The sequence below is a fragment of the Portunus trituberculatus genome, chromosome 38, assembly GCF_017591435.1.
Source record: "Portunus trituberculatus isolate SZX2019 chromosome 38, ASM1759143v1, whole genome shotgun sequence".
Lineage (NCBI taxonomy): Eukaryota > Metazoa > Arthropoda > Malacostraca > Decapoda > Portunidae > Portunus > Portunus trituberculatus.
Window position 1 is genome coordinate 4,202,313 of NC_059292.1, and position 13,669 is coordinate 4,215,981.

The 13,669-nt window shown below is 39.0% G+C and overlaps 1 protein-coding gene across 2 annotated transcripts in view; it reads right to left on the reverse strand.

Moving 5' to 3' along the window:
- Positions 1–1,376: 1,376 nt before the first annotated feature.
- Positions 1,377–13,669, reverse strand: part of LOC123515067 (probable serine/threonine-protein kinase DDB_G0268876) — a 32,776-nt gene continuing 20,483 nt past the window's right edge. Inside the window, exons 2-11 of one of the 2 annotated variants that reach the window (XM_045273472.1) lie at positions 10,153–10,226; positions 9,695–9,975; positions 8,921–9,107; positions 6,463–6,623; positions 6,111–6,198; positions 5,419–5,549; positions 4,875–5,013; positions 4,357–4,586; positions 3,799–3,941; positions 1,377–2,762 (exon numbers count right to left, since the gene is read on the reverse strand). In XM_045273472.1, coding sequence (XP_045129407.1) covers positions 1,567–2,762; positions 3,799–3,941; positions 4,357–4,586; positions 4,875–5,013; positions 5,419–5,549; positions 6,111–6,198; positions 6,463–6,623; positions 8,921–9,107; positions 9,695–9,975; positions 10,153–10,226 — 2,630 coding nt within the window. In that variant the 3' untranslated portion in view covers positions 1,377–1,566. Of the gene's footprint in view, positions 2,763–3,798; positions 3,942–4,356; positions 4,587–4,874; positions 5,014–5,418; positions 5,550–6,110; positions 6,199–6,462; positions 6,624–8,920; positions 9,108–9,694; positions 9,979–10,152; positions 10,227–13,669 lie in introns of both variants that reach the window. The other variant, XM_045273471.1, reaches the window with a different exon arrangement.

The following is a 13,669-nucleotide window of genomic DNA, read 5'->3' on the forward strand; positions in this document are numbered from 1 at the left end:
GGTTATTATAGATAAAAAATTATGACTTAGATTCTTTATTGTGAAATCGTTATGCAGTAGTCGAATTGGTACTACAAACAAGGCAAAGGAGATGTTCCTGAGCTGCACCACCAGTGTCAGGAAGATTCAGTGAGGGAAAATAGAAGTTTTGTGTTTTACAATGTGCATTTGATGCGTGGCAGTGTCTTGTGGAAGAATGGAAACACTGTTGAGGTAGTGAGTAATGTTTATTACACAGCTGCAGCTCTCAACACTGTGCAGAACTAATGGGTAAAATAAGCAAGCCATGTAGCTGAAGTCTACTTATACTTTCAAAGTAAACTCAATGTCATAACTTGATTGCATTGAAATATGCACAATGGTTTAACGTTAAGTACACATACGTACAAATGTACACAGTGCAAACAGCAGGGAATCAGTCCATCAGTCAGTCACTCAACTCATATTGAATATAATCTGTAAGTAATAATCTGTCTTCTTGTGGACTCTGCTCCAAATCTACAATAATTTCTTCTCCAGTTGGAACAGAGAAATAAGAGAAGCAAAAGTCCTATTTGGAGGCAAGCAAGCATTTGCAAAATGACTTGCTCTTGTTTGAACAGCATTCATTTTTTGTTTTGTTTGATGCAATTACTGCACTCGGACATGCATTACGTTCTTGTTTGAATTAGCAGCTTTTTATTGTTATTTTTAAGAATAGTATTGATAATAATAATAATAATGATAATTATTATTATTGTTATTATTATTATTATTATTATTATTATTATTATTATTATTATTATTATTATTATTATTTGAAAAATAATATTTCAAGCATCACTCTTTTTTCTGGCTCACCCATGAAGTGACATCTTGAGTCAGTAAGAGAGAGAGAGAGAGAGAGAGAGAGAGAGAGGTGAGTCACGGAAATGCCGCAGACATGATTATCTGAAGGAGATTAGAATCTTGCACAGGTTTTCGTGACTTCCATCATAACCTACAATTTCTTCTTAATTTTTATCAGTGTGATGTATAAAATTATAGTGAAGCCTTGACATGTAGCTTTCTGCCAGATGGAGAAAGTCCCGATGAGCCAAGACGGTGAACTGAGAGCAAAACCGTTGCGTGTCGTGGCATCAACAGTCAGCTGCTGGAACAGGCTGAGCTGCTCTCTTCCATAATCGTCTTGACTCGAGTAGCCTACATAACATTAGATATTAAGGAATGAGGACATTAACCATTAGGGCAGCTGGATCTCTCTCTCTGTCTCTCTCTCTCTCTCTCTCTCTCTCTCTCTCTCTCTCTCTCTCTCTCTCTCTCTCTCTCTCTCTCTCTCTCTCTCTCTCTCTCTCTCTCTCTCTCTCTCGATCAGTGACGTCCATACTAAAATCTAATTCAATAATCTTTTTATTCAATCTTCGTTATATAGTAGATACCACAATAAGGAGGCTGAGAATCCTCCCTGCTAAAGCTTAATGTCACATAGCTAACGTTCTTAGTCTGGTTAGTAAACAATAGCCTTGAAATACTTAACATGCCGTGATTTTGTATACCTAAGGTTACAACTCCTCACTGAGACTAATTTCAGTGCCAGTCAGACCACTCCAGGTCCTCAGAACGGAAAGTGTCACGCCCACTGAGCTCCTCGTCAAACGCGTCCCGCCGCTTGGTCATAGCGGTCTTGAGTATCAGAGAAATGTCGTTCAGGGAGTTTTCGGGAATGTGGCTTAGATCAGACAGGGCTGCTGGTCGGACAGGACGCAGTCTCTGTTTCTGACTCATTAATTGTTCGGAAGTCACCAGAGGACCCAGACGTGAATTGGACTCGTTTCTTCTGACGTCAGGAGTTTGCATTCGGCGTTGTGGGCTGTGAGAAGTGCGGCGTCGGTGGTAATCTGATTGCCTTGTTGGGGAGGAGTACCGCCGTTCAGGAGATCGTCGTCTGGGGCTCGGGGAGTATCGTCGATTCACTAAGTGAGAACGACCTACGTTTCCCTGAACAATATCTGAGCTGCGCCTGTCCATACTGGCCCATGACTCTGCATAACTCTCTCTGATTAGGTTGTCTTGACTGTCAGCTAAATGCTCGTTGCTGTCTTGATTCTGCATTTCTTCCCCTGAGGATTCTCTTTCTACGTGGTGAAAGTTGCGGCGACACACCTCTCTACGAAGGTCGGAATGGAGGTCGCTGCTGCTAAAGCGACGTTCGTTGCTCTTCGGATGGTGGTCTCGACTTGAGGAACGGCGGACGACGCGATGGCGGCGATGTGCCTCCAAACTGGTGGAACGTCTTTCCCGAGGAGAGGAATCCAATCTTGGCGGCCGTCTGCTCTGACTCTGGCCCTTTTGTCCTCTATTGCCTACCTCGTGATGAGATTCTCTATATCGACTATATTTTCTTCCTGGGTCTCTCTCCATTCTATCTCTCTCTTCTTTGTCAGAGAGTTTCCTGTCATGGCGATAATTTCTGCTTTCCGTGCGGCGGTGTCCTCGCTCCCTGTTAGGACTTAGAGGCACATACCTGTTCACTGTGTTACTGTACACACTCCTGTTTCCGTCTACTCTATCAATATCATTTCTATGGGACGCTAATCTTCTATCCATCAAGTCTCGTTGTTCAGCTTCCCGCAGTGAAGTCTTATTCGAGATAACCCTTTTGGAGTTACTATTACTAGTCTTGGAGGATGCTTGTTTGAGGGCCGCTTGTCTGCGCGGAGAAGACCGACGTGAGGGAGAAGCAGCAGTCCTTTCTTGAAGAGCCTTGGGTGTGCAATTGCTGACTGTAAAGGTGGTACATTGTGAGTCATTATGTGATACTGGCTGGGGATTCTGATACGTGTGATATCTGTGGATGAGCTTGCAGTATGAATAGTATGAGCATTGGCTTAGGAAGTGATATATATATATATATATATATATATATATATATATATATATATATATATATATATATATATATATATATATATTGTATTATGGCGTAAATTGAATTGATTTGAATAGATTACCTGGACATTTTTGCCAAGGCCACTCTAATCTGTCTTCGCTCAAGTCTTGGAAACTCTCGTCATTATTCAACATGATAAATGTAATTATTTGTATTTGGCAAGTGTTTGGTGTTTCTGTACTCTGAGACACAACATAAGTCTTAGGAAGAGAACAAGAAATCATTATTAAGGAAGATTTCCTTCTTTCACTAAAAGCGGGTGACATACGGATTTGGCAGTGTCATGGCTTGCCTCAGGTTTGCCTTACACATTGTGGTAATATCATATTTATGAGTCTTTCAACTTTGCACATCATTGGTTTTCCCTCCCACCTATGAAGATATAATTATTTATGCATAAACCGAATTATTTGTATCCCCGTAGGATGTCTGAACACATACATGGTATTGATCTTGCTAACTGCATGCCTCCCCTCCTCCTACGGCCTCGCTCCACAAGGCTTTCTTCTTCCTCTCATTCCTGTTCTCTCCAATCCTCTAATACAAGAGTTAACCAGTATTTTGAATCATTCATACCGTTCCCTGGTAAACTCTGGAACTCCCTGCCTGTTTTTGTATTTCCATCATCCTACGACTTAACTTTTAAGAGAGATGTGTCCCTGAATTTTGACTAATTCTTTTGAATCTTTTATGGAGACTACAATTCCAGTGGGTCTTTTTTTTTTTTTATAATATTAATTTTTTTTGCCCTTGGTAGTTCTCCCTCTTACATAAAATAAAATAAAAAATTACTTTCTTTAGATGTGAAGCAAAGAAAAATGTAGCGCAAAACTACACCTGCGGCAGTGATCATACGTGCTGTTCTATACCTTTGTGATCTGCAGCGTGGCGGATGGACGGCTCCAGTCGCTCGTACAAAACTTGATGTGCGGTAGACGGTCGCTGTTGCTGCTGGTGGTGGTGGTTGCGCCTCACTAACTCCACACTCTCCTCCACCACCTCAATGATTGTCCTGACGAAAGGAAAGGAAGAACGGTGTTGGAGGAGTATAATTTCCCTTTATGAGATTCCAGGGACATGCTTTGAGTAATGCATCTATGAACCGTAGTGTAATGCCATGAAACCTCAATCCTCAGAACTTTACACGCTTGAAGTTGTTGATTGCTTAGAGCCAACCTTTTTCTCCCCGGAAAATGACTGGTGTGGCACTTTTTAGGAAACAGAATAGGATGCAGTGATGTTCCTAAGGGTAAGTGATTTTTATATACTTTGGGGTATTAATGAAGTGGCAGGGACGGCCACGTGTAGGCCAAGTTGTTTCTTGAAACTTCCCTTTTTTTATGTTTATATTATGGTTCATAAACTCTCTACTTGTCGCGTGTTATTTGCCTGGCAGCCAGTGAGTGACAATATCCTCGTGGCTTTACCTCGTGGCTGCCACATCCGATAGAAACAAGGGCGCAACATCGGCTTTCTGCAGCACCCCACGCCAGGATCCCGGGATGGCTGCCGTATCCAGAGCCCCAAGGATCTCCTCGAAGCTCGGTCTGAGGGAGGGATTCTGTGCCCAGCAGGAGGTGATAAGCTCCTTCAACTCGGGCGACACTCCTCCTGACGGCAGCGGCGGGCGGCCCCCAGCCTCGATGGTTTCCATGATCTGGCGGGACTCATAACTTAATTCAGTCACTGCGACACTTATGATAACGCTTAAAATCTTTTAAAGCAGTAACAAGATAGAAAAAAAAAAAAATGAGAAGAGTAGATTACCAAATATTTTTCCAGTGACTATAAAACAAAACGCTGCTGAGTGGTTTATGATTAAGTAAACATGTCAAATGGCAATGAAAGAGTTAATTAAATCACTGCGAATACTTGTGTACGTATCCCCAAAAGTAAATCATCTCAATTGGGAAGTCTACCATAAAAGTGAAGATCGTGAATTTACCTGGAAAATATCAAGGCCTTTAAAGGGATGGCTGGTGGAAAGCATCTCCCAGAGGATGATCGCGTAGCTGTACACGTCACACTTAGTGGACACGTCTCCCTTTGTCAGCAACTCAGGTGCCATCCAGGCCGGCGTGCCTCTACGTGTATGAGAGAGAGAGAGAGAGAGAGAGAGAGAGAGAGAGAGAGAGAGAGAGAGAGAGAGAGAGAATTATGTTCGTCGGCATTTTGTGAGAATTTACCCACCCATCCACTTCCCCCCCCTCTCCCGGACGCACACAGTGTACAGTTCATTGCTATAATTGATACATAACAAGTACTTAAAGACATTGTAAAAGACACACCGAATGTTATTGGGAAGGAAGAGACACAAGCTCGCTTTCCTTTTTTCCTTGTCAAACTTTTCCATCATTAAACAACAATATATTCGCACATAAACACTGACTCCATATCACATATCTTCTCGTAGTTGGGATCTATAGACCTTGTATTTATATGATTTCTCTAATCTATGATGAACCAGCCGAACATTTCTTTTCTCTCACCTGATGGAGCCGCGCTGTGCTGGGGAGCCGGACCGCGATCGCCGTAGAATGGAGAACCCGAAGTCCGCAATCTTGGCTCTGAAGTAAGCGTCCAGCAACACGTTCATGGATTTCAGGTCAAGGTGCAAAACCTGAGACACGCGACAAATTAAAATTAAAGCTAAATAATGAGTTGCAGTTTCGTTGTGTTTGATTTCAAACAGAGATAAGAAGGAATTGGTTTTCAAATAGGATGGTATATAGAATTATAGATGAATGCAGTACCTATAGGGCATACGACAATAGCTTGCATGCTATTATATATATATATATATATATATATATATATATATATATATATATATATATATATATATATATATATATATATATATATATATATATATATATATATATATATATATATATATATATATATATATATATATATATATATATATATATATATATATATATATATATATGAGTCTACAAGATATACAGTATATATATATATATATATATATATATATATATATATATATATATATATATATATATATATATATATATATATATATATATATATATATATATATATATATATATATATATATATATATATATATATACTGTATATCTTGTAGACTCAAATGACTTAGAAACGTGAAGGTTTTTTGAAGATATTTGTGCGTATATACTTAGGTACTTACCTGAGGCTCATGTCTATGTAAGTAGTTCATTCCTTGAGCCACGTCGCGCGCCACAGCGAAGTATGCTGCGTGGTCCAGGGGGTCGCGTCTGTCAGGACAACAACCCATCTCACTACTCGCGACCTACTTATCTTTCACACACACACACACACACACACACACACACACACACACACACACACACACACACACAGTCACACTGATGATAACAAAACTAAGATTTAGAAAAATATTGATCATGATAATGATGTCTGATTTAATTTATCCATCTATTTAATTTTGAACAAGGTTTCTAGGAGGTTGTAGTGATGATGCCGACAGTGGTGAAAGTGGTGACAGTGGTGGCTCTCACTCAGTGCTATGGACGAAACTGTGCAGTGTGCCCCCAGACAGGTACTCCAGCACCATGAAGGGCCGCGCCGTTGTGGTGCACACTCCCATCAGCAGCACCACGCGGGGGTGGTGCAGCTGCTGCAGGAGAGCTGCCTCGGACCGGAAGTAATTCTTATCGTCCTGCGTGGAGAGGGAGGTTTGATGAAGGGGACGCTGAACAGACAACTCTTGTGTGTCAGGCTTGATTGTATCATGGTAATCCGTTCAAGTCTTGTTAACTTTTAATATTTGTTCGTCTTTCTAATGGCACGTGATATATATTCTCTCTAATACGTGAAAGCTCTGTATAAGATTTTTAATCGTCATTTTCTTCTGTCTGTGCTCATCTAACGTGCATCAAGTTTCGACGTAACCTCAGATTCAAATCTGAAGTTGTGCTGAACCATGAAAAACTGAAAACGAGACTGAAATTTTGTTCGAAGGCATCATCTAATTCAATATGAGTCTTAGACAAGCGTACTAGCAAACTGGTACGGTACAGTACATCTAGGTAATAGTAAGTGCATACAAAAATTATATATTTTTTTCTAAATACACTGAAAAGTTGTAGCAACGTAAAAGGAAAAATAGATAAGTAAAACGCGTCTTTATTTATGAAATTCAATTTTTGTGCTATAATATAAAAAAGGATAACTATATAATAGATGGTACAGTACATACTTATTCACCACGTGCATCAACTGCTGGTGCGCGCTATGCGGCTATCGCGCCACTCCGGTCACCAGTGTAAGAGTGTACTGTAAACATACTAGCGTGTCAGCTGTCAGCTGTCAGCTGTCAACACACTCCTCCAAGAGGAAGAGGAAGCCGAACTGAACAGGTGAGGAGATGGTGTTCTTGGTACGTCTGTTTCAAGACCATATCAGTTTGGTGACTTCATCTTTTTCTGAGACAGGAAAAAAAAACGCCGCAGGAAATAGAAACCTGCACTTGGTTGCCTACCACTACCATTGCCTCCCACCTCTACCATCGGGCCTTCCCTAAGGATTGCCCGACTTTCCGGAGTGAGAGGGACAGCCACAACCACTGCCACTTACTTCCAGACTGTCACAAAACCTAACATTCTGCAATGTAATGAGGAACAGGTAAGGATAATTATCAAGAGTTTAATTTTAGGTAGTTACAGATTCTCAATGCTTGGAAAAATTTTCCGTCTAAATTATTTGTTTCCTCGGCACACAGTATGTGGTCACAAACTAATCACTTTCAGTATCAAGGTGAAAGAAAGGACAAAAACTAGCAAATACAGGATAGTTGGGCAATAGGCTACGTATCTGAAAGGGCTCTGGAAGTGTCAGTTACATATTTTGTAAGTCATCTTCTATTTTGGGGACACTAACTTTTTTTTTTTTCTTTAAGTGTAATGGCCTACATATCTTGAGTGACATTAACACATTAAATTTCCACGAGTATTTGTAATTGAAATTGATGCCAGTGTGTCTCTGCAGGATGTGCACTCGTTGCATACCCTGAATGAGCTATGCTGTACAGTGTATGCCGTGTACTTTATGAAACCAGCAGTATGTGGTGCTTCAGTTTCATGTAGGTGTTGTATCTTCCATGGCAGGTGCTGAACTACATTGCATCTTGCAAAGCTGGGAAGCTCATTAATTTCCTAATGTAAATTGAAATTTACAGACATGTTTAACTTTCTTTACTGATTTTTTCCTATTTATTTATTTTTATTAATTTATTTATTTCAAATTTCTATATTTATTTTAGGAGTTGCAGGTCATCCGTCCCTAGATCTTCTGGAGAAGGTAGTACTTGCAGCTGACATTTTGGGAATGAAGACTGTGGCCATGTTGGATGTTGGCGCCGTAGCACAACGAACAGCAAATATTGGCAGCAGCAGGCAACACACCCGCTCTTGCTGCAAGTGTGACAGGTCAGTGAGATGCTCTCTCTCTCTCTCTCTCTCTCTCTCTGCCATGAAAGATCTGTTTCAAAATGTTAGCTGCCAGTCTCCCTCCTTTTTATGTATCTTTACTACGTAACTCTGGAGTTTTTAGTCGCAGTTGTAGTAAGCACAAAGTGCTAAAGGCGTGCATGTGACGATGCGTGTACTGCTATCCAAGGCTCATAGAATATAGCTAAATATACCTTGCTACATACTATCACTTTATTTTCATTACATTTATCTCTCATGAAGGAGAGAGTCCTCCTCGTTCTGTTTCGCCATTCATTAAAGCAATAGGAAAAGAACGGGTACTTACAAAAGTTTAGACTTGCCATTACAAATGATATCATCCTTATATGAACGTAAAATATCTTTTACTTTCGTCTTTTTTTTGCCGTTCATTTCAAGAAATATCTGCGAGAGTTTAAACACATTTATACGATATACACTATAGCTTCACATGAACGGGTCTTCTTCCTCGCTCTCCTTCACCGTTCACTTCAAGAAACATACGTACTTGCGAGAGTTTGAACTTGAGCTCCTTCACAGCGACGTCTATGCCGCAGTAAGCGCCTTTGTACACGGTAGAGAAGGATCCCTCCCCCACCACGTTCCCGGGGCGCCACTCCACGTCGGTGGCGTTCAACTCACAACGGCTCAGAGCGTCCCCAGATCTCAGCCTCTCCAGTTCAGTCTCCAAGCATCTGTCAAGGGGAGCCAAAGATCATGAGATTAACCACCATATTCTGAAACACTTCTTCGCCACACCCCGACTACTTTAAAAGAAGCTTTAGTTAAAGTTATAACGGTTCTACTAATAGAATAACATGAGATCCACATTATGAACACGAGAAACAGTCGTGAGAATCCAGCTGATCATCTCCGTGGCCTTTGAAAATATATAGTCATGAAGGGAGAAAAGATTCTCAGAATACTGTCATAACTTAGCAATACTGGTGAAGCATGTGCAGCGTAAGGGACGAGCAGTGAATAATGAATTAAAGAGAGAGGTGCGGCCATACAAAGTCTCATCAGCAGTGACTGTAGTAATGATCCTCGTACTGTACAACGACTTAGACATGAGCCTTTCGAAAGCTTGGTGTGAAGCGGAAGTCTGCCAGGAACGCAGTGCTCTCAGATCGCGAGCAACCCGTACAGACACTGACACACTTTTGGGCATGCAGACAAGACCCACATATTAAATATGATTATTAGTAGGAGGATCCTGTAGTTACAACATTTAATAAATAGGAGCCTTACCTCGCAACACGGAGGCTGCTTCTTTGCTCACCTGATCTGCTGACGATGCTGTTTCGTTTGGTTAACCATCTGGTTCAGCAGGTCTCGCTTGCTGAGTGTGAGAGAGACGGCGGCTTTTGACGCAGGTGAGGCGTGTGCGGCGGCACTAGTGGTGGGACTGTTCCTCTTCCTCCCGCCACCGCCAACCTTTATTTTGTTGTCACTGACACCTCCGCCACTGCCTCCTCCTCCTCCTCCTCCTCCTCCGGCATCCTTGTTTTCGTAGTTCTCACCGTCCTCGTCTCCTGTGGCAGGAACTCCTCTCTCCTCTACCTGCTGCAACCCAAACACTGTCATACCTATTGACATTATTGAGTTTTATTGCATTACAACAATAAGTTTTCTGTTCTTTTTCCTGCATGCCTTCTATTCTAAGGAGACTCAACATGCAATGCTTCACTAGTCTCAGCAATGAGACTAGTGAAGTGCTTCTAAGGTCACGATACTCACGGTGTGGTCTGGGTCGAGGTCAGGGTCAGACAGAGTTGAGAGTCGGGACGTCTTGGCCTCCACCCGCCTAGGACCTGCCATAATGGATTACATACCTATACTGATACTGAAAATGATGAACACACACACACACACACACACACACACACCGTTCTGTAGGGTAACGTCTGGCTGTCTCGTCAGAGACTGCAGCAGATCAAACAGTGAATTACACACTACTTTGCCTCTCTTCAATGGTGTATGTAACCAGATAATGTTGCTTACTACTTACGTTAGCCCGTGATTCACATACAGTTTGGAATAGTAGAAGTAAACCTTGTTGTAAGAGTGTCATCTTATCTTGTATTTTCGTGTTTGCTCCTCATTCCTTCCCCACAACAGTAAAGGGTGAAACTTACATGAGTTTCTGTCTGATACACAGTGATAGCGTGTAAGAGAGAGAGAGAGAGAGAGAGAGAGAGAGAGAGAGAGAGAGAGAGAGAAGAAAGAGAGAGAGAGCGCTACTAATGACACCCACACTTCCTCACTATTATGATTATCGCGCGTTTCCGCTTCAAGAGTCTGCGCTCATCACTTCTTTGGTCGTGTTGCCGAATGTGCTTATTCTTGCATCGAATGTGCCTGCACTTCATTTGAAAGACAGGAATATAACATGGTGAAAGCCTTGGACCTTTAGCTTGAGGGACATTATGCATTGTCCCAGGAGGTGTAAGGCCGTGGATGGAGATGGGAGCGAATCGGTGCAGTGAAGTGAGCAGTGCGAAGCTCTTGTATACGGATCACTGCTCTGTGTGAGTCAGTTCACTTTATCCCGAGAGGCGGAGGGCAGGGCCAGGGTGGAGTGCGGCAGCGAGGCCAGCTAAAGGCCCGTCCACACGGCGGGCAAATGCACGGCGGGCAGACACTGTTACCAATTTTGTGTGTGGATGGCAGTCACGAGTGTAGATGACGTCTTAGACGAGAAAACCACGGGCAAACCATCGAAGTGCCCGTGCCCGTGCCCGTGCCCGTTGTTGAGGCACTGGATAGGCTCGAGATACACGATGTTACAAGTCAACACCGTGCCCTCCGTCGGTATCTGTATCAATTGTCGAGTAGATGGAGTGAACTCATGTCTATCCAGCATGGAAAAGTGGACAAGGGAAGCAACTCGGCATTTAATAGATTTATACAGAGAGGAACCGTGTCTGTGGAATGTGAAGACTGTGGAGTATAGAAATAGAGACAGAAAGGCCACAACACTGCAGAAAATAGCAGAGCACATGAACAATAGTGGTTGGTCTTTCTCTGAAGAAGAAGTAAGAAAGAAGATCGATACACTTAAAAGTGTCACGTGACTTCCTGATGTTGCTCTATTTTCCAACCATTTTTTGCTCCATTCTTTCTTCTCTCTCCTGTCTTTTTTCTTCTTGCACATAGCAATAATTATTATCAATAAAGTTATGCGTTTGGTTCTAACTGTCCGGCTACGATTTTTACGCCCCATGTTGTCGTACCGAACACCCCACTGGCCGACGTTGCCTTCCACAGACTGCCCGCTGCCCGCCGTCTGACTCAAGTCATACATTCGCCTGCCTTTGCCTACTGCCCGCGTTAATTAGACAGTTTGATATGGTAACACTGTTCCAAAGCGAGAGAATCCCGGGCAAATCAGAGTGCCCGCCGTACAGTTGCCCGTTGTGTAGACGGGCCTTAAGAGAACAGCGCGTGACTCTTGCTTACAGATCATTCAGGTGTGCAAAACAGTTCTTTGTCCTTGCATGAAAGCGATGGATAGAGATGACATCAGGCCAGAGTTAAGTGAGCAGTGCGTGTTTCTTGCTTGGGGATTATTCACGTGTGTGCAAGTCTTCCGCTCTTGAGTGATAACTTATAGGCACGCAGGACTTCCCCAATGCCTGTGTCAGGCACACTTTGCACTGTATTATCAGGACATAAGGGACGCATAGAGATCAGCGACTCCTACTCCATTTTCTTCTCCTCCTGATGACGCAGAGTGAAGCAGCAAGCCAACGACCACCAAGGCATGACTGACTAGCTACAAGTTTTAGCGACTCGCATCACAAAGGCGTCTCAGTTCAGCTTCTCGTACAATAGACGAGGTAAGAGTTAGTTAGAAAAGAAGTCATTTGTTAGAAAAATATTAAAAAATGAACAGTAACTATTACTGATGGAAATACGTCCTTTTGTTAGTCAGGTGTTGTTCACACTAGGTGCCCCAACATACCATTTTCTCCTCTGTGTTGTACCACGTGCGCCTCTCCCTCTCCCTTTCCCTACAGCTGTCCAGGCTCTCATTATGGAGTCATTTGTCGACACTTTCCTTTGTCAGGTGCTGGCTCGTTTCACTGTGCCACGGGCGAGGCCTTCCTCTATAAACACCCCTTACCACTAATAGTTTATATATATATATATATATATATATATATATATATATATATATATATATATATATATATATATATATATATATATATATATATATATATATATATATATATATATATATATATATATATATATATATATATATATATATATATATATATATATATATATATATATATATATATATATATATATATATATATATATATATATATATATATATATATATATATATATATATATATATATATATATATATATATATATATATATATATATATATATATATATATATATATATATATATATATATATATATATATATATATATATATATATATATATATATATATATATATATATATATATATATATATATATATATATATATATATATATATATATATATATATATATATATATATATATATATATATATATATATATATATATATATATATATATATATATATATATATATATATATATATATATATATATATATATATATATATATATATATATATATATATATATATATATATATATATATATATATATATATATATATATATATATATATATATATATATATATATATATATATATATATATATATATATATATATATATATATATATATATATATATATATATATATATATATATATATATATATATATATATATATATATATATATATATATATATATATATATATATATATATATATATATATATATATATATATATATATATATATATATATATATATATATATATATATATATATATATATATATATATATATATATATATATATATATATATATATATATATATATATATATATATATATATATATATATATATATATATATATATATATATATATATATATATATATATATATATATATATATATATATATATATATATATATATATATATATATATATATATATATATATATATATATATATATATATATATATATATATATATATATATATATATATATATATATATATATATATATATATATATATATATATATATATATATATATATATATATATATATATATATATATATATATATATATATATATATATATATATATATATAT